A 21,888-nucleotide genomic window follows, 5' to 3' on the forward strand; every position below is an offset into this window, starting at 1 on the left:
AATGTTGAAAATATATATTGGACTTACATATGTAAAAATTGAAACCTCTATTATACAAAATCAATTGGTTTATGTTAAAGTTTAATCCACACACTTATATGCCACTTATTTTTACTCAAGTTTATTAGATGTTAAACTGTTTTTTTATATTTTTTATTCGAGTCTCCAACATTTCTAACAGAAAAATTTAAAAGTAATTAGATCATAGATGAATATTAAAATTTTTTAACTGTCACAAGTATAATTTTAAGATTGAGTTAAAGAAAAATAAATTATAGATGTTAAGAGAAAATGAAAAGGATGAAAAGAAAAAATTGAGGTATTGAAGGTCAAATTTAATGTGCTTTTAGGTTAGTATTTTTTGTGAAAATTACTTGAATAATTTTTTAAGTCATCCTTTAGTAGGATTTTATTTCAAAATGTATTCAATATCTTTTATTATTTATTTTGTCACATGTTTAAATTAAAATATATATATATATATATATATATATATATATATATATATATAAGATTTGGACTGGAATCCAAATGGCAAGGTAAAACCTCAATTACTGGCTGGTTAGTTAATCAGTGGACACTTTCTGCTTCATCACATGAGTTGGAATGCGGAAACCCGAGTCCGATGGTTCGTCAAGACTTGATCTACATGTCAACAAGGAAAGGAAAATTAGTCTCAGGCTTTCTAGCCTGGTCATCCAAGTATGGTCATATGTATCACAGAAATCAGAATCAGAGAGAGTCATTGACCGATTGGACAATCATGTGGTTGACATTGAGAACAAAGTGTTGGTGCATGGAGCATTGAAGTTGTTTAAGAACATAACTCTCCGATTCTTCAGAACCACACGTTTTCGTATGCCGTAGGTTTAAACAGTTTTGGGCGTAAAAACAATTGTCCCTTTCATTTTCAAGACTCCTTGGAGGCGCAAGGTAAAGATGAAAAAACAACACCCATCTTTTTGTTGGATTTTAGCGTCTGTGGGATAGGCAGAGTTGTCCACTGTTTGCTTGAAAATATAAAAAGATATTAATATTGGCTAATTTATTCCCTTAAGGCAATTGACTGTATCTCCAATTCAAAGATATGGACATTGGACAGGCGTCATCACCCATCAGCCATGTCATGTAGACAATGACTTTTCCAAATCGGTGACAAATTGTGATCACTTTGTTGTCAATTACATTAAAATAACATCACTAATAATCACGTGCCTGAAAATCCAACCAATCCGTCTATGTTTATATGTTATTGTCCTTTTCGGCCGTGGAATTGGACGGAAATGCTTGGAAGTTACTTGATTGTTTAAGCCGACGGCTCAAACTCGCATCAAAGTTTTTTTTTTTTAATATATTATATAAAAAATTAAAAAAAAATTTCCTTAATTTCTTTTCCAGAATAAAATGATTAATATAAATACCAATAATAGTGCTTCGTTCATTCCAATTTATTACTATAAATATTGTGCTAAAAAATAAAAACAAAATAAGAAGAAAAATGAATTTCCTACTCCTGAATTTCATGGCGACTTACAATCTCATCGACGTCACCCTTTGCTTTGCCTCAATCTTATCGACATCCTCCGTTGACTGAACCACGCCTCATTAAACGCTAAACCCAGCCTTAACTCCACCATTCCATTCATATACACCCAACTTTACCATCTTGCCATGCCACTCTGGTTCGCCTCGATCTCCCTCTCCAGAGAGGACTCCTTCAAAATTTTCGCTCAACTCGCCGCCTTCTATTTGATTCTTTATATTTCTTCGCTTTTTTCAAATGCCCGCCGATTCTCATGCCTCTAATGCCAGGGGCCTTCTCTGTAATGCTGCCTCCGGTGCCGCTGCCGGTATGTAGATTTCTTATTTATATATAGAAGGCAGATTGATTGATTGTTTGGATCTGCATTATGTTTCTGCTATGCTTTAAGTATACGATAATATTTAGGCTGTTTTGGGATTGCTTAATGATTATCGCTATTTTTTAAATTGTCGGAAAATTTTGTTCAGGAGTTATTGCTGCTACGTTTGTTTGTCCATTAGATGTTATAAAAACTAGGTTTCAAGTTCATGGGCTTCCAAAGCTCGGTAATGAAAATATCAAAGGTATGTCAATGCCTACACGTGTATTGTCTTTTCCTTTGTAAATGTCAGTGGTTTTTTTTTTGTTTTTGGCATTTTATTTGGTTGGTTTATGTCAAATTCTAATTATATCTTAGCAGGTTCATGGTGCTTCTTGTTGCTCATGAATTTTAGTTGGGTTTTATGGTCTTTGGTCTTTTATTTGAAAGTTTCTGGTTTGAGCAGGTAGTCTGATAGTTGGTACTTTGGTACAAATATTTCACAAGGAGGGGTTACGTGGTATGTACCGTGGGCTCTCTCCCACGGTGCTGGCGTTACTTCCTAACTGGGCGGTGAGTATGGCTTTCCACTGTTTTGATTCTAACCTGTGGTTATTACTTGTTAGTGATTTATTGGGCATGTCGATAATAATTTTGGTCACTCAATATACTTTTTGATGCATCTATTCCAATTCTTTTTTGCAACTCTTTGTTTTAGTTCTATCTATGCTTTATCTTGTTGTATGGTTCCTTCTTCTAAAAAAAAATTCATATGTATCTTGCAGACATTCTGGTTTGAGTTACTACTTACTAGGCTTTTCATAACTAGTCATTTAGTCTTAGAAGACAAAGTAGCTGGGGAGTCACTTGTTTAGTTCTGAATTATTATGTTACATGTGTATTAAACTGTTTTCACTTTACCGCTCTCATCTTTTGTCTTCTTTTTTGGGATTTAGTTTTGCTAACACTTGATGTGATGTAATAACCTTTTGCAGGTCTATTTTACAATTTATGAGCAGCTTAAAAGCTTTCTTAACACTGATGGTTAGTGGTTGACTTATTGCCTTCATCATGGAGATTGACCAATTTAACTGATATTTTGTTTCTGCACTCGAACTTTTGTAACAATATTGTCTTGTGGCTGCATATGTAGATGAGAATCATCATCTTTCTATAGGCGCTAACATGATAGCTGCCTCTGGTGCTGGAGCTGCAACAACCATTGCTACAAATCCTCTTTGGGTTGTGAAGACAAGACTTCAGGTGCATATCCCAGTTTCTTCTCTTTATATATTCTATATAGGAACATTATATGAAAATTGATAGAGATGTGATGCTAGTAGCTTAATGGAAGTCCAATTCTCTTTCTATTGACTTGTGGTTTGTTGCTTTTGATAAGTTGCTTTTAGTTCTCTCTCTCTTTTAATGAAATTATGTAACATCATAAGTGGATTGGTTTCTTGATAATAAAACTCTATGCATTTGTCCAAGATGATCACCCTTACACTCCAAAAAGAAAGGTTCATACTGGTCATGACTAAAGTTTTACAGAACACGGTATGGGAGGAAGAATTATTATAAGTTTAAATGATATATGTAGGAAATTATGGATCAAAATAATCTTAAGATGGGATAATATAGCTACTTTAGAAAAATGAGTAAAAGATAGATTTGTAGATACAAAAATAAAGATATGTAGAATTTTCAATTAAGGAAATTAGTAATTTAGTTTTCTTTTTAGAATTGTATACCAAATTAATATAGGTTGTACACAAATTATATAAATGTTGTAATTCACTATGAATAATATCGTGGGAAGTATTTCTTCTCTCAAGAGAAAAGAAGTAAGATCATGTACCCAACATTCTATATCTTAATTTGTGTCATTTGATAGACTATCTCCTACCTTTTGGGCTTTTGTCTCAAATATTTCAAAGGCTGAGATCCTAAAGAACATATATGAAGCTTTCACAAACTCAGATTGGAAGAAGACTATTTTTGAAGAAGTAAATGCTCTTATAAAAAAAGGTACATTGGAGATTGTAGATTTACCGGATGGAAAAAAATTGTTGGGTGCAAATGGGTGTTTCTAGTTAAACATAATGTAGATGGAAGCATAGACAGGTACAAAGCACTACTAGATGCAAAAGGGATCACATGGACCTATGTTTAGATTACCAAGAAACTTTTGCTTGAGTTGTCAAACTTAATACTGTAAGAGTACTACCCTCCATTGCAACAAACTTTTGAAATAACTAGATATAAAAAATGCATTTCTCAATGGGGATCTCCATGAGGAAGTATATATGGATTTTCCACTAGGATTTATAAGAGATGAAAATACAGTATGCCAACTAAAAAAATCACTTTATGGCCTCGAGCAATCCTTTTGAGTTTGATTCGACAAATTCACTGCAGTTAGAAAACACCACGGCTACATACTAGCTCAGATTGATCATACTTTGCTTATAAAACACACAGGAAGTGGTAAAATTGCAATTCTGATTGTTTCTGTCCATGACATTATTGTGACAAAAATGACCTCAAAAAAATTAAGACCCAAAAAGTGTATCTCGGTAGAGTGTTTGAACTAAAGGATCTAAGAACTCTTAAATATTTCTTACGCGTGGAGGTAGCAGGAAGTTGAGCTAAGATCTCAATTTCTTAAAGGAAATAAATTCTGGACTTGTAACAAGAAACTGGAATTTTAGGGTGTAGACCATCTGATTCTCCTGTGGATATTGTTCTTGTGTTTGGGGAAATTTAGTAACATGAAGAAGCAAAAAACAACCAGTTGTAGCTCGGAGTAGTATTGAGGCAGAATTTTGAGCAGTTGCTTATGGAATGTGTGAAGTAATTTGGTTAATTCAGTTATTGGAAGAACTAAGGATTCCAATTGAGAATCCAATAAGATTTTATTGTGACAACAAAGTTGCAGTGAACATTGCTCATAATCTAACGCATTATGACAAAAAAAGCATGTCAGGATCGACAATTAAGGAAAAGATCGATAACAGGAGTGTATGTATGACATATCTTCTGACAAAGCCACAGGTGGTAGATATCCTCACAAAGAGTCTTTCAAAACCTAGTTTTGAAGTATGAATAAACAAGTTGGGAATGATCAACATATTTAAACCAGGTTGAGGGGGAGTATTGAAAATCATGGGTCAGAATAATCTCAAGATGGGATGATATAGCTACTTTAGGAAAGTGAGTTAAAGATAGATGTGTAGTTACAAAAATAGGGATACGTAAATCCTTTAGTTTAGGAATTTAGTTTTCTTTTTAGAAATGTATACCAAATTAATATAGGTTGCATACCAATTATATAAATGTTGTAATTCACCATGAATAATATCATCGAGAATTATTTCTTCTCTCAAATGGCAAAATATCTTTATGAATGTCTTCTCTAACATGGTGTCAAAATTGTCATATGTTGAAGCCATGATGTTCATGAATCCTTGAACATCTTATCTTACCAATTATGATGATGATACAAGCTAGAATTATTCTTACTTTATTGTATTGGAATTAATCATCTACAGAGCATCACATTTGTCTCTTTTTCCTGCAGACCCAAGGAATGAGAGCAGGTGTGGTGCCATATAGGAGTACATTGTCTGCTTTAAGGAGAATAGCTCATGAGGAGGGTATTCGTGGGTTGTACAGGTTTTGTATCATCATTCGTTAATGTTAAATCATGGTCATAATCTTTTCAGAATTAACTAATTAAGCTTATTGATGTCTGTGGTATTGTGTGATGAACAGCGGTCTTTTACCTGCCTTGGCTGGTATAAGTCATGTTGCCATTCAGTTCCCAACATATGAAAAAATCAAAATGTATTTGGCCAGCCAAGGTAAATTTCTTCTTGTATTTTTGTTGCAACCTTATCAAAGAAAATTCTCTGTTTGATTGAATGTGTTCATATCAGATAATACTACGAAGGATAAACTTGGTGCACGTGATGTTGCAGTTGCTTCATCTATCTCTAAAATATTTGCATCCACGTTGACTTATCCACATGAGGTATGATGACCTATTTTTTCATGATTTTGGGAGTTTCTCATACTTTCTAATATTGTTATTAATTTAGAAACTATTGACTTGAAACCCCCCAATCCAAAAGTAGTTTGTCCAATGGCATTACACTCATCTTCTTGGGCCTCATTTCAAATCTTTTCAAGATTTCTTGGGAAAAGAGAGGCTTACATTTTGCATATGTTCTAAAATGATGTTTCTTTTAAACCTTCATAAAATCCCCTTATTTATTTACAAACTTTCTCCTCAGTTATTGTTTCAATGGAAATCTGACATAAAGACACTCTATAGAGCCTAGGCAAGATAAAAATTGCAATTTTGGGTGATTGATTCATCACCATTTCAATGACTTATCTTCACAGCAGTCTGAATTTTGAAATGGTATAGGTGGTACGCTCAAGGCTTCAAGAACAAGGCCACCACACTGAGAAGCGGTACTCAGGTGTGGTTGATTGTATTAAGAAAGTGTTTCATCAAGAAGGTGTACCAGGTTTTTATCGAGGGTGTGCAACCAATCTTCTCAGGACAACCCCAGCTGCTGTTATCACATTTACCAGCTTTGAGATGATTCACCGGTTTCTTGCATCTCTTTATCCTCCTGATCCACATCCTAACACAGGATGAAGATAAACCATACGCAAAGAAGATGTAACATTCAGTATAATGCATCCTCTGAGAAGAGAAGGTTAATTTAACCAGCTGTAAATTGCTTGGTGGTGAATATAGCTTCTATTTTCCTGGTGTATTATAACTGTGTCTGGTAGGTTTTAGCAACATTCTCAGATCTTGTAGTCACTATTCCTTCATCCAAGGGTTGCAACAAATATGTTATACCAACATTGATGATGGCGATAAGGTACAATTTAGGCATTTATTAGCACAACATTTTTTGTAAGGATTGTTGAATAAATCTTGCTCTGGCATAAATCTTGATTGCGAGCCCTTATCTCTTGCAGGGATATGTTATTATATGAGCGAGTATTATTTTATATTTAATTTAAAATGATTTAATTATATAATGACAAATTATTCATATATTCAATTATGTACTCAAAAATAAAACCATACATGCAATCACAACCCATCTGTTCTCTTGAGATGTGAGTAGATGCTTATATTTGTGTATGTTCTTTTGTCCAAGGGAGGTTTTTAAGTCCAAAAGGGCTTGCTGTTGTTGTTGGGAAGACAATTCATTCTTCGGGGAGGAGGAGAAGGCTTATCATTTAAACAGAAAGAACTTTTTAGGCTATGTTTATCAATTAAACAGAGAACTTTTTAGGCTCATTTAGGTAGCTTAGTTGCAGCTAAGCTTGGGTCAGTTCAGTCATTCATGATAGAGATGTGTATTTGCACATCAGCCATGTTCAAATGTTCCCTCTAGGAGGAATATAAACTTAGTTATGGACAAGTATCTGTGATTTGTGGTAGACATAGAAATTCTCTTACTTTGTCACCACCACCTTTAGCTTTAGCATGTTGAGTTGTCCAATTGGAAAGACCTTTTGGATCACCAAACTTGTCCTATCGTGCAATACTTTTTTCTTGATAAAATGGACAATTTAGAGGATTTTCTTAACAAAATATGCTACATTATTCTTGCTGATATAAGAACTCTTATCCCATGATAGCATTGAATTAGATGCCCTTTAATAGCATACCCCACTCAAAAGTTCCGGACTAAAACATATGGACTTTGATGAGAAAAATCGTTTATCTTTACATCATATTGCCAGTAATAAGACTACTAATAAGGGGGAAATCTCCATGGTTAGAGTATGTGACAGCTCATGAGCCAAGAAAGTTATTCCTTTGACAAGATTTAGACAAGTTAAAGAGACCCATTTAGTGAATCTTCCTTAAAAGAAAATCTTTCCCTTTCTCTTATCAACTGGGATTTTGTTGTTATTAAAAAAAAAAAAAACAACAAATTTGACAGATTAGTTGTGATATTTGGAACAACATACCTAAGCATGTATCAAATATAACAGGAAATTCTTCCGAAATCTTAATTCCAGCTTCATCTTGTCATACTCAGCAGATTATTAATATTTTGGGAGAGGATAGGGTGTGGTGGAAATGAAAGCTGTTTTGTTTGTTGATTTTTTAGTGGGTGATGCTGAAATATCAGAAACAAAATGAAGCTGATAATAATTTACAAGGCATGGCAGAGAGGAACAAAGGGCTGCCCTCTCAACTTCCATGATAGTTTGGTCGGTTCCACATAAAAGATCACAATAGAGGGCATTAAAAGAAATAGGAGTGCAAGGCTTTCATGATTTTAGGGAATGCTAGCAGTCGGTATATAAGCCCCACTTCTAAATTTTAAAGGACGAACCACCTATGATGATCTTTCTTCTCTTAGTTTTTTCTATTATATGCAGACACACGCCCACTTCTTTGGATACTTCTGGCATTGTTGGTTTCTGAACAAGCTGCCTATTCTTTAAAATTAAGGCTTAGATTTGCTGTGGAGTTTGCTTTTCCAGAGTGGATTGAATTGATCCAAGGCAATTAAGTTTCCTCAATTAAACTCTTTACATTCTAGCCAGCTAACATTAATCATTGTAATGATTATGGGTGCTTTAACTTTTGCCTATTAACACAACATGGGCAGGCATTGATTATTTTACTATGTGGCTGTGGCATCATCTTTTACCCTTTTAGTATCTGTGTATTAGTAAATGGCAAGAAGTAACTGACCCAGGAATAAAATTGAATAGGTTAAAGGTTGAATAAAAATAAAATATATAAAAATCAATAAAAAAAATAATATGGGTCAAATAAAATTTTGAAAGTTATATATAAAAATATTTCAAAATTAAATGAAACTAATTAAATTTAAAAATTATATTTAAAATTTTTTTTAAATCAATTAGGGTCAATTAGCCTTGTTAAGGCTACCTCAATCCGTTCTAATAATCTTTCAATCTTTTTTGGTTTTGGGTCACAATTGATAAATACGAATCCACCACTAAACATTTGTTTTGGTGCTAAAAACTGTTTTTTTTTTTTTTTGGGGTTTTTTATTACTAATGGAAAGTATTTATTTTTCTTAACTTACAAGCCTTAATTAATTACATTTTACATAATCTTTAGGGCAAAATTTCCTTACCTAACACCAACAAATTCATAGGATAAGCATGTGACTTGTTTATTTGATGTGGCTTTCCACCTTCACATTCCCACCTCCTGCAACAGAAAGTGACGTGCACTTAACATTTTCCTTTCATTAATATAATCATTTTAAGAAGACCCAGCATAAGCATCACCATTACAATTGCCATGACTGTGGGTTCACATGATGATTCATAAAGAAGCAACCATTAATCCAACAATTCTCAGTAGTCAGTTCCAACCATTTTCTCTCTTATTATTATTATTATTTTTTGTTTTTAACCATATTTTACCTTTAGCTTGGAATCATTTCTAACATAGAATGCCACTTGCAAATATTACCTATTAAAGCTTTCCATTATGAGTACTTATTATTTATTACTATTGAATTTCCCCATTATTTGGAAACTTATTCAATTGCATGACTTCCACAAATAACCAACGTTCATATTATATATTATTTTACTAAAATTTTCATTCCCTTTTATTTATCATATTATTGACCACAAGATACTTTACGTGCTTTGACGAGCGTGTGTTTCTGAATTATAAAATGTAGAACATGTCCAAAGGTTAAGAATTTTAACCAGGCAAAGGACAATATCCCACCCAAAAATGACAAATATATACCCCGGCTAATAAAAACCTAAAGACTTATCTGAGTTTTAATATATATTAGGACATATTTATAAATTTTTTATTAAAATTAAAAGGTATTGTTATTATTTTATTAATAATATTAAAATAATTAAAATATTATTTTTTTATTTAAAAAATTAATTTTTTTTAGATTAAATTTTAAAAAATTCACTTTTTCTTCTAAAGATATTAAATTTGAAATCTAATTATCTTTTCTGATGAACGGTGAAGAAATAAGACAAAATCTTTCAAAAATAACAAACATTGTCTAAATTTAGACAATACTTTACCATCTAATTTGGATGACAACTTGTGGCCAAACAACATACCATGTTAGCGGTTAATGAATGAAGAGAAAGATAAAGAAAAAATTTATAATAAAAAAATTATTTTTTAAAATTTAAACATGAGATAAAATATTAATTTTTAAATTTTAAAAAATAAAATAATATATTTTTTAATATTATTATAAAATAATAATTTTATTTTTATATTTAATGATTTTTTAAAAATAAATAAATATTTAAATATTTATATTTTTAAAATTGAATTAAAATTGGTAAAAAAACAATTCTTTCAACTTTTCAAGCTTTCGAGTATGTGAACAGTGACTTAAGCACCTGGTGGGGAGAAAACATGTTCCACAAGCCATGTAGCTACTGTTAACTTTATGTGAAATATTGAAAGCCTTCCGAACGCCGCTAAGTGGGCCCCAAAAAGCGGCACGATCTACGTGGGCTTTATGGTACCCAAACCTGTTAGCTTTGGCACCGAACCGTTTATTTGAATTTTTTGAACGTTGAAGCAACAATGGTTACACTTGCCCTCCAATTTGAAGGTCATATCATTCGTACACTGCTTGCCCTTGGGTTCAAAAGATTAAGGTTTCCCCCCTACTCAATTTTTCGTTGACCTTAAAGGAGCATTCAGGAAATGGTTTGAGTGACAAACAAGGCAAGAGGTATTCAAGCAATATAGAATTCAAATTTCACCAGTAATATTGATGGTAAGATTGGTCCCTAAAATCACAGTTTGACCATATATATATATATATATATATATAAATATAAATTTAATCTTATATTGTCATCTTAATTTAGTTTAGATTAATAAATTAGTAAACAATTTTAATAACAAAATTATTTTTATTTTCTCAAGTTTTTTGAACATAATAAAAAGAAAATTAAATAAAAGATACTAGGATAATTTTGATGTGAAAACTATTTAGTATTGGTAATTTAAGATGAGTCTAAGAGGTTGTTCGACTTAAAAGATTGAAAAATTACTTTGATAATCTATCTTTCATTACTTATATTATTTTGTTTGGTTCATAAGTAATAAAAGATTCTGATAATATTTTATTACTAATAGTGATGTGACAGATAATATAAAGAGTAATCTGTTACTATTTTCATCTTAGTTATTGAAATATTACTAAGATTACCAAAGACAAAAATAATCTCATTTTCAATTAATATAACAAATAATATAAAAAATATTTTAAAATAATTATACCTAAGAGCATTTAAACAAAATAATATATTAATATTTTTTTATTACTTCTAACTAAATATAATAATTATTTATACCTATTCTTTTTTATCAAAAATAATAATAATTTATATTTAATAATCTTCAAAATAAATATATTTCAATTTTAATAATAAAGTATAATTTAAACCAAAGGTCCCTAACAGTAATGAGTTCCACAGTTGTTGGAGTGGATGTAAATCCACTCACTGTAACAGAAAAATAACTAAATTAGAAAAAAAAATAATGATCTTACTTAGATTGCAAGATCATGATCTGGTTAAATAAATAAGGTTGGTAACCGTTTTCACCCACCATTTCCACCGCTTGAAAGGTGCAGATTGCCTACCAAAATGATCACTCATTTTTATGTTAAAATATTAGATTGTTAGAACGTTAGCTTCTTCGTTTTCAATTTCTTGGCTTTAAAACTTAACCACCACCAGTATATACCATTTTTCACCCATAACAAGATTTTACCGGTGAAGACTATTAAAATGTGAAATTTTGCGTAGAGGATGGAATTTTTATGCTTAATTTGGCGCAATTTGTTGTATCTCTCTAATTAACATTTACTACTTTCCATAAATACATTCCAACTCTTAGGTTTCATGAATCTAATTACAGAGAATCTAGTGGGTGGCGTTAAGTCTATGTGATTCTAGTGTCATCAACCTTAGGTAATCGTGAATACACGCGCTCTGTAAACAGTTGAACCTGCCCCGTTCTCTGAAAATAAATAGATTTTTATTGTAGTTGAGTTTTGAAGGCAGTAGGTTCGGAGAGAGGTTCGGATTACGGATATTGGGAGTAAGAGTATAAAGCAGAGACAGCTTTCTACTTTGTTTTGAGAAAAAAGAGAGACGGCAAAAGGTCATGAAGAATGTGATTATGAGCAAGTGAATTAGTATCCATCACAGCAAACAGCACTAAAAGATCAAAAGGCCAATTCCTCCTCTCCGGTCTTTAGATTTTGTCTCTCTCTTCTCCGATCTCGCCTGTTCGTTTGGAAGTGATGGTGGAATTTTGAGTGGAAGAAGTGAAATCGTTGTGAGATGGCTGGAGAAGGAACGTTAACTTTTTCGCTGGCCTCAGTAGTGGAAGATGTACTGCAACAACACGGCAATAGATTGAGGGATCTTGATTTGGAGTCTAGAAAGGCTGAGGAAGCCGGTACTCTCTTTTGTTTTTATTCAACTTTTGTTTTGAATGTGTGTGAAATTTTATGTTCTGTACGGTGTGTCGGTGTCTGATCTTCTGTCAATTATGGTAGCTCTCAATGCTAAGATAAATTGCTTAGAATACCCAAGAAAGCAATTGATTCAGGAATTTTTGGGACCTCTAAAATAAAATCTTAATTTTAATTGACTTGATTTTTACAATGCGGCTGAGCTGCAGCATTGCAGTGGATTTCGTTATTGAATAGAAACTTTTTCAAATATTTTTGCCTCATGTTTTCTCGGCAGCCAAACGGGAGCTAATTTCTATTTCCGGTTTGATTTTTTTAAATTATCATCAGAATTCCAATTATATTTCCTTTAATAAAACTATTATCTTCAGTGCGTTCTCTAAGGGGGGCACTGAAACAATGTGGGCATCCATCTACAATGCTATTATCTCTGTAGTAAAACATTTTCGAGTGATTGATCCTTCTGTGTTTTACACTCTACTAGGACACCTGTGGATGGATTTTAAAATTTGGAGATTTTGACAATCATAGAATTTTCTAGTTATTACAAAAAGGATTTTTGTTTCACAGCCTCAAGAAGGTATGAAGCCGCCGGATGGCTAAGAAAAATGGTAGGAGTTGTTGCGGCTAAAGATTTGCCAGCTGAGCCTTCCGAGGAAGAGTTTAGGCTTGGATTGAGAAGCGGGATTATCCTTTGCAATGCTTTAAACAAAATTCAACCTGGTGCCGTGCCTAAGGTAAAACTTAAACTCTCTCTCTCTCTCTCTCTCTCTCTCTCTTGTCGTTTGTTTATTAATCTATTTTTGAATGATTTGATTTTTATCATTGTGTTTAGGTAGTCGAAAGTCCCGAGGCTGTTCTCATTCCTGATGGAGCAGCGTTGTCTGCATTTCAGTACTTTGAAAATGTCAGAAATTTCCTTGTGGCAGCACAAGAGTTGGGGCTCCCTACTTTTGAGGCTTCTGATCTTGAACAAGTATGTCTTATAGCTCAAGGAAAGAACAGAAAATGCTATTATGATCTAGTAAATGTCTTCTGTTTCTCATCCTTCACTAAATTTTCAGGGTGGGAAGTCGGCAAGGGTTGTGAGTTCTGTGCTGGCACTTAAATCCTTCAGCGAGTGGAAACAGACAGGTGGTAATGGAGTATGGAAATTTGGTGGAAATATAAAATCTACTACATTGGGTAAAACTTTTGTGAGAAAAAATACAGATCCATTCACGAATTCCTTGTCGAAAACCTCATCAATGAACGAAAAGGCTTTAAATCCTCACTCTTCTGACCTGGACTCTAATAAAATGGTTGGCAAGCTTAGTTGTATTAAATTTCCAGCGGTATTTCAATTTAAAGGGTGAGATAGGAACCGCTTATAACTTCTTCATATGATTCTTTGCAGTTAAGTTCTGGTTCATTGAGTATGCTTGTTCGTGCGGTTCTTTTAGATAAGAAGCCTGAAGAAGTTCCAATGGTAAAGTTTTGTAATTTGTTTTTCCATTAAACCCACAATGTTTAGAGCTACTGCAGCTATAATTGCTAATATTTTATCACTGTTTTAGCTGTTACTTATTCATGTCATCTTCTGCTTGAATAGTTGGTGGAATCTGTGCTAAGCAAGCTAGTGGAGGAGTTTGAGCACCGCATTGCAAGGCAATCTGAACAAGTATGCAACTTTTTTTTTTTTAAATCAATGAATTCATTTTAGAATATGGATTCATCTAATTAATTATCTTTTCTTTTTATGTAACTAGAAGCTGAAAACAGCCCCAAAAGATGTAGCTGCTGCTCATGGCAAGTCTCTGTTGAAATCTGCCATTGTTGATAAAAAGGTGATCTGTTAGTCTTTTGCCTTGTGATCAGGTCCCATGGGGTTACTATTATCAATAAACATGTAACTCAAAATTCTAATGCTTTTTCGTCTTTCTATGATGATTCAGTTGCATGACAAACAGTTCAAAGTCACAAAGAAAGAGGAAAGTGTACATAAAAATTACATTCCTGATGAGGAACTAAAAAGTCAGTCACTAAAACAGCAAATGATCTTTGATCAGCAACAAAGAGACATTCAGGTAAAATAAAGTTTAGATGCTTCTACGCCACCTATTTTCCTTGAGAAGCTTCCTTAATCGATTGGAGAAATTATGGTTTACCTTATTAATTTTTTAATTTCAGGAACTTAAGCATACCATTCATGCTACAAAAGCTGGTATGCAGTTTATGCAAATGAAATTTAAGGAGGAGTTAAACAATCTTGGTAGGAATTCATATATATAATATTGCATTAATTTAGTTTTTCTTTTTAAGAGTAGTGTGTTTGTGGAGAAAGCAAGCTGGGGAGTTAATTGATGAAAAAAGACTGTCTCATGGTTATTAAATCTTTCTTTTATCCTTATCGATAGGCTTGCATATTCATGGTCTAGCTCATGCTGCTTCTGGTTATCACAAAGTTCTTGAGGAAAACCGAAAGCTATACAATCAGGTGCAGGACCTCAAGGGTAAGAAAGTGGTTACATAAAGCTCTGTGTTTGTGCTTATGTTTATATTGTATTTAACAACTTCAATGGATAATTTGTTCTTTTCTTTCATTTTCCCAGGAAATATCCGCGTGTACTGTCGAGTGAGACCATTCTTATCTGGACGGTCAAATTATTTGAGCACTGTTGATCATATAGAAGAGGGGAATATCACAATTAACACCCCATCTAAGCATGGTCAAGGACAGAAGTCCTTCAGCTTTAACAAAATTTTTGGGCCATCTGCAACACAAGGTTAGTGCATCTAAGGTTCTTCCTCCCTCAGTATTTCCCTTCCTAGGTTGGCTATATTCTGAACATTACTTATAGATTGCTATAATATTTTATTCCAGCGGAGGTGTTCTCTGATATGCAGCCGCTGATCCGATCAGTTCTTGATGGATACAATGTCTGTATATTTGCATATGGCCAAACAGGATCAGGAAAAACTTTTACTATGGTACGATTGACTTGAGAAATATTTCAAAATATGATAACAAGTCTCTAAATGATCTTTGATAAAACTCTCCTATTTGCATTTTTAGAGTGGTCCCAAGGTGGTCAATGAGAAAAGTCAAGGTGTTAATTACAGAGCATTAGGTGATTTGTTTCTTCTAGCAGAGCAGAGAAAGGATATGTTCCGCTATAACATTGCGGTTCAGATGTTGGAGATTTATAATGAGCAAGTCAGGGATCTGCTTGTTACTGATGGAAGTAACAAAAGATATCCTTTATATTTGAATTGCTTCCCATGTCATTATGAAAATCTTGTATAAGTCACGGTTTTTGAGCAATTCACAGCTCAGAACAAAACATGTGTGGTTTCTTGAATCTACATTGGGTATCTGTGGCTTTTTTCTGGCTTTTTCCCTTAATCTGTGGCCACATTAGAAATTCGCAACAGTTCTCAAGCTGGTCTTAATGTACCGGATGCAAGTCTTATTCCTGTTTCATCAACAGCTGATGTTATTGATCTAATGAACCTTGGACAAAAGAACCGTGCAGTTGGTGCAACAGCCTTGAATGATCGTAGTAGTCGCTCTCATAGGTAATAATTTATTTCTCTCTTTGCATGATTATTTCACATTATCTTTTTCCCGAGACTGATTTTTATGTTGTCCATCTGCAGTTGCTTGACTGTGCATGTTCAAGGAAGAGACTTGACTTCTGGAATGTTGTATCATGGATGCATGCATCTGGTTGATCTGGCAGGAAGTGAGAGAGTACACAAATCTGAAGTGACTGGAGATAGACTGAAAGAGGCACAGCACATTAACAAATCTCTGTCTGCGTTAGGAGATGTTATCTCTTCTCTTGCACAAAAGAACACACATGTCCCATACAGAAACAGCAAACTCACACAATTGCTCCAAGATTCACTTGGTAATTGAAAACAGATATTTTCATTGAGGAAAGAACTACTTTCCTTCTTGGTTTTCCTGATCATAATTACTCCTCCCTTGGGGTTCCATTTTCAGGGGGGCAAGCCAAGACACTAATGTTTGCTCACATAAGCCCTGAACCTGATGCCATTGGTGAAACAATAAGTACACTGAAATTTGCAGAGAGAGTTGCCACTGTTGAACTTGGTGCTGCTAGAGTGAATAAAGATAGTTCAGATGTTAAAGAGTTGAAAGAACAGGTTTTTGCTGTCTCAGTTACCCTTTTTTCTCCCTTGTGATACTAGTCTGATAATTTAAAATCTTTTGTGCTAAGATTTCTATTTATCTTTCAGATTGCTAGCCTTAAGGCAGCATTAGCAAGGAAAGAAGGAGATCAACCTTTTAGTTCTAACCAACAGGTTGGAGATATATTCAGTGACCAAAACAGCTATCGGCAAGCCATGGGTGATATAGCGGTACTTCCAGTATCCTATCAATCCTCAGTGGATAAAAATAATATTATTCAAATCATTTTGGTTTTGATCTCTTGAGAATCAAATTTGATTTTGTAGGTTCAAACCAACTCTGCCTTACATCAGAAGAGGCAAAGCTTTGACCTTGATGAGCTATTGGCAAATTCTCCTCCATGGCCTCCAGTCGTTAGTCCGAGTCAAAATTATGGAGAGGATGAGAAAGAAATAGGCTCAGGTGAATGGGTAGATAAAGTCATGGTTAACAAACAAGATATTGTAAATAGAGTTGAAAACTCTCCTGGATGTTGGGAAGCAGATAATGGGCATTCACCAGATGTCTTTTACCAGAAATATCTCCAAGATGCTTCCAAAAGTTATCCAGAACAACTCTGCATAGGAAACAACCAGTTCAATGTTGCTACTTCAGATGATCTAGAGGATCTTGATGCCGCTACTAGTGATTCATCTGAACCTGATTTGCTTTGGCAATTTAACCAGTCCAAATTTTCAAGAATAACCAATGGGATTGATTCAAAGGCCAAAAAACAAAATTTAAGATCATCAAAGAACCCAGAAACAAGGTAATTATGAATTATAATACCGCTGCAGTTGTTATCATTGGTGAATTCACTAGTTAAGCTGTTTTCTAATTTGGTCACGTTGTTGCAGGAACCTGAATCCTAAGCTAGGCCCTTCACCTTCAAGGAAACTAGCAAATGGGGTTGGTGTCCCCCTACACAGAGGTGGGAGGCAGCCTACTTCTGCTGATGGGAAACGGAAAACTGGAAATAGAAAATAGGAGTGTTGTTACCCACGGTCCAAGGGTGATTGTTTTTTTCACTTCTCTGATTTTCTTCAAATCTTTAGAGAAAGAGAAAGGTTCATTGGTTTTTTCATTCTTTTGTTGTAATTTTTATAATTTGATAGTAAAATCAAGAATGTTATCCAAACTCTAATTTATTGGGTAAACTGACAACACTAACATAACCTATACGAACACCACCACCACCACCACCACCACCACCACCATCAACACCAGAAGCAACAACTTTTGCTAAAACCTTTATGATTTCCTCCTCTATTTTAGCCAACATAGTAATAGCTCACTTCATGGCTGCAACCCCGCCTGCCTTCTCTGTCATGATGGAAATGCTTATTAATATTAAGCTCCAAAATCCAAATAACTCATCACTGGCTCTTCCTAGTTATTTCAATCAATGGTCAGATTTTACTCTATTCTTGATGCCATTATCTCCGTCCGGACTGTTAAAGCTCCTTGCACGGTTCCTTCGAGTAGGTTATTAGTGTGATGGACTTTCTTGACCATCCCAATTATCCTTCATCTGAAGCTTCTTTATTGGAATTTCAACTGTGGTTTTTTCAGTTTTGATGAAATGTATGGTAGAATATATTGGATTTTTGGCATTTGTTTAAAAGAATTTTGCAACAACCCTATTTTTCAAGAACAATTGAGAGATAATTTCCATCAAAGTGCTGATGGAAAATAGTCCTTCAGCTAATTAGAATATAAATAAAGATTAATATATTTTTTACTCATAAAATTCACATATCTCGGTGGTTAAACTGCCTAATTTGAAAAGAAAATGTACTGGATTTTTACCGCTCTTTTCTGAAAGCTACAATTCGAAGCCCTGTTATCCCTGATGGTTTAGCAAAACTCTAACCGTTCATCAGGCTGTCATGAGAAGTAGAATAGTTCAGGTGTCCGTCATCAATTTTTAAAAACTATATAGCTTTCAACTCGTAAACTAATCTAACCAGCCTGAGAAAATGGAAAGTGGTGCCAAGGAAGATTCTTTTGACAAATTGAAGGGACTCCAAATCACCTCTCTTGACGACGACGCTGAACAAGAACAAGAGCAAGAAACTCTGGATGATAAATTTGATGATATTGATGAAGACGATGATGAAGAAGACGAAGAGCAAGAATCAGTAACATTAGGTTTCGTAAAGAGGCCAAAAACTCGCTTCTCTCTTCTTGGCGACATTTTTCCTTAGTAAAGCCGGAGGACCTCCTGTAATTCCTCTCATATAGTTTATTGAATGATTAAAATATGAGTTATTTTATACGAAGGTTCTGTTCTGAAAAATTCTTCATTTCATTTCATTTCTTTTAGGCGTGGTTGGATCCCGTTAATTTACCATCGGGAAGGTCCTGTCTCTGTGAAATATGTGGAGAACCGTTACAGTTTGTGCTTCAGGTTTAATTCCATTTTTTGTTTTTATCGTAGATGTTAATTAACAAGTTACATGAATATCATCAAATTCTTTCTGTTTCTCTTGAATACCTAGGTTTATGCACCGATTTTGGGGAAGGCTTCTGCATTTCATCGTACGCTATTTGTGTTCATGTGCCCATCAATGTCATGTCTACTTAGAGATCAACATGAACAGTGGGAACGTCCTCTAGAGAAGCCATCCCGAAGGTATTGCCTCAAATTTGACCATTCTTTTGCTTTCAAATTCTTTTATTTGGGTTATATTATAAGAAAATGACTGTGAGTTGAATCTGATTTTCTTATTCTGTAATCTTATATTCTCTTCTATGATTGTATTATGGTTTGTGAAGTGTGAAAGTCTTCCGTTGTCAATTACCACGCTCTAATCCTTTTGACTCAAGTGAGGCCCCAAAATATGACGGTACTGAAAAACCTGGTGCACGTGGATGTAGATTCTAGTCTAAATTTTTTTTCTAATAATTTTATTGTGTTTCTTGCAGTTCTTTAAGGTCAACTATACTATAATGGCTTCGATTTAACATACCATCTGGATCACATTTGGTCATCTGTGATACATAGGAATTATGGAGTTTAAATAATTTGTGAAAAATAATTCATAGTTTTGTGATGGTGTCCACATATTTAAACATTATTATTCTCTTTTCCCTCCATATGAAGTCTTGACCTCTCTAAATCACTAGTTACTTATTGTATTTGTCAGAACACAACTATGGCCTTGATATTTGTTTTAATGTGTAGTTTTTTAAAACATGCGTGTTTATTTTTCATTGCATTTGCTAATTGTTTCCATTTGTTTGTTTAGTTGCCCTCTGTAATTGGTGTGGTACCTGGAAAGGAGAAAAAGTCTCTAGTAGTTGCAGAAGAGTTCATTATTGCTCACAGAAGCACAGGTAAATAGTTTTAGAATGATTTTGTTCCTTTTGTGGACAATCTTTATCCGTGCCACTTATAATTACACCCCTACCCCTCTCCTTTTTCTAAATCTTGAGAGTCATGCACTGGCGATCAGGTCATGAAATTGAATGTCAGCAGCTGAACCTTTCTTCTCACTCCAATTTTGCAAATGGGGGAACCATCAGTAGAGAGACAGATAGGCTAGTAAATTCTTTGGATGGAATACTTATATACCTAGTATACACCTGCATGTTGATAAGATACCAATATAAGTACCTTAGATTATTAACTGTTTATGAGTAGATAATCATGAGGCCTCATGTCACACCTGAAACTTTGCTTCTAGAATGTGCTCAAATGTAGACAGCACTATTCTTACTGGCCTGAGGTCAGTGGTGGTTAAAAGGAGTTCATATGAAGTTCCTAAGAAGGTTATCTATCTAAATCGTTTTTCCAGATTTGATTTCTGATTAAGATTTTGATTTGCAAACAGTTGCGAGCAACAGTCTATGGCCAGAGTATCAGATTGTAATTGAGGAGGAAAGTGATTACGACACAGAAATATCTGAAGATAATGAACATGCTGGTTCATTGATATTGAAGGCAGGAATGGATGATACAATGAAGTTATTGATGAACAATTTTGAGGTATTGACTACATTAATATCATAATTAGAAGTTATGAGATCTTGCATAAATCTCATATAATCTTCGATATTGATTAGGGAGACGGTGACAAAAAGAGTTGGGCCTCTTCCCAAGAGCATATAGCCAAAGCCCCTGAACAGGTTTTAAGGTAATGAGAATCATGAGATGCTTGTGGTTTTCAAAATGACATGTTTATAGATAAAATAGTATTTAACCTTTAGTCATCGTTGCCAAGTTAAATCTAATAATTTTGAATTTCAATACTTTTGGTTCATTTGCACATATTGGTATAAGTTTTGGATATTCTATATATGAGTGTGTAAGTGTATACCTGCGTGCTGACAATTTCCAACTCTCACACACCCTTCACCTTGTTTAATTTTTTGTTTTATCCATGAAAATAACAGGTATTGTAGGAGTGTCAGTGCTGAAGCACTATGGCCCATGTTAAGTGGCCGACCATCAAAGGGTGACATTCCAAATTGCAGTTAATGTGGTGGTCCTCGGTGTTTTGAATTCCAGGTGCGCTATAATATACTCTAGCCTTCTTTGTTCCACTCAAAGCTCATACAATCTTGCAATGTGAAAGAAAAAACAAATCAAACCATGAAAAAAAAGAAAACAGGAAATGAAGGGTTTTTAAATTGACAATTTTGAGTACGAAGTCTTCCTTTATCATTTCTATTTTTGGGCTTTTAATTTTCATGTTTTGTGCCATTCCTTTATGTGCTTTCCTATGGAATTCAAATTTGAAATTTGTAAAAGTGATTGGTTGATTTTTCTGTTGTTATGGTGGTCTTAGATCTTGCCTCAGCTGCTTTATTACTTTAAAGTAAAGAATGATGTGGATTCTCTTGATTGGGCAACTATAGTTGTATTACACATGTGAAGGCTCCTGTGAGACAAGTGTGAATTACGTCGAGGAATTTGTTTGGGTTCAACACTCTTCATAGACTATTAATGTACCTCGATAGATTTTGTGGTCACTGTATTTTGGAGTGGGGAGGGGTTCACACCTCGAAGGGGAAAAATGATTGTCTGGTTGTCTTTTGTTTTGTCTGTCAATTTCAGTCATGGCAGACTTTCACCAACAATTATCATTTGTTTAAGGGAGGCAAATATTTCATCTTTTTCATAGGATTGGATGTCTTTCTTGCTGACATATGTACCCTTTCTCCTGACATATTTGCAAAGCTACCGTTAATGGTCCATAGAAATATTCAAGTTTTTTGAAATTTTTTATCGGGGGAATCAGTACCCAATGTGCTTTTTCGTTGACCCAAATGTGCGCACCATTTTATTTCAATAAGTTGTGGACCAACTCAGGTAGCCATCTATTACACAAGTTTACATAGAGAAATA

General features: G+C 34.0%; 2 protein-coding genes and 1 pseudogene across 4 annotated transcripts; all 3 read left to right on the forward strand.

Annotated features, from left to right (window-relative positions):
• Positions 1-1,470: 1,470 nt before the first annotated feature.
• Positions 1,471-6,825, forward strand: LOC123222518 (nicotinamide adenine dinucleotide transporter 1, chloroplastic-like). Of its 2 annotated transcripts, XM_044645339.1 has the most exons (9): positions 1,471-1,850; positions 2,011-2,106; positions 2,308-2,414; positions 2,837-2,885; positions 2,995-3,104; positions 5,422-5,516; positions 5,616-5,704; positions 5,780-5,874; positions 6,274-6,825. In XM_044645339.1, the coding sequence occupies exons 1-9, from the start codon at positions 1,781-1,783 to the stop codon at positions 6,508-6,510; spliced, it is 948 nt and encodes a 315-aa protein (XP_044501274.1). In that variant the 5' UTR covers positions 1,471-1,780; the 3' UTR covers positions 6,511-6,825. The 2 variants fall into 2 exon arrangements, with proteins under 2 accessions (XP_044501274.1, XP_044501275.1); XM_044645340.1 differs by lacking the exon at positions 2,011-2,106 and having other exon boundaries at positions 1,472-1,850.
• Positions 6,826-11,768: 4,943 nt separating this feature from the next.
• On the forward strand, positions 11,769-17,679 carry LOC123223783 (kinesin-like protein KIN-14I). 2 transcript variants are annotated; one of them, XM_044647143.1, is made up of 19 exons: positions 11,769-12,342; positions 12,929-13,095; positions 13,194-13,334; positions 13,423-13,659; positions 13,755-13,826; positions 13,950-14,018; positions 14,107-14,184; positions 14,293-14,424; positions 14,528-14,609; positions 14,755-14,850; positions 14,950-15,123; positions 15,222-15,328; positions 15,414-15,592; positions 15,755-15,916; positions 15,998-16,251; positions 16,347-16,510; positions 16,604-16,735; positions 16,823-17,304; positions 17,393-17,679. In XM_044647143.1, the coding sequence occupies exons 1-19, from the start codon at positions 12,225-12,227 to the stop codon at positions 17,520-17,522; spliced, it is 2,976 nt and encodes a 991-aa protein (XP_044503078.1). In that variant the 5' UTR covers positions 11,769-12,224; the 3' UTR covers positions 17,523-17,679. The 2 variants fall into 2 exon arrangements, with proteins under 2 accessions (XP_044503078.1, XP_044503079.1); XM_044647144.1 differs by having other exon boundaries at positions 11,771-12,342; positions 16,604-16,726.
• Positions 17,680-18,162: 483 nt separating this feature from the next.
• On the forward strand, positions 18,163-21,761 carry LOC123223786 (annotated as a pseudogene).
• Positions 21,762-21,888: the final 127 nt, after the last annotated feature.

This window comes from Mangifera indica, chromosome 8, assembly GCF_011075055.1.
Source record: "Mangifera indica cultivar Alphonso chromosome 8, CATAS_Mindica_2.1, whole genome shotgun sequence".
Taxonomy (NCBI): Eukaryota; Viridiplantae; Streptophyta; class Magnoliopsida; order Sapindales; family Anacardiaceae; genus Mangifera; species Mangifera indica.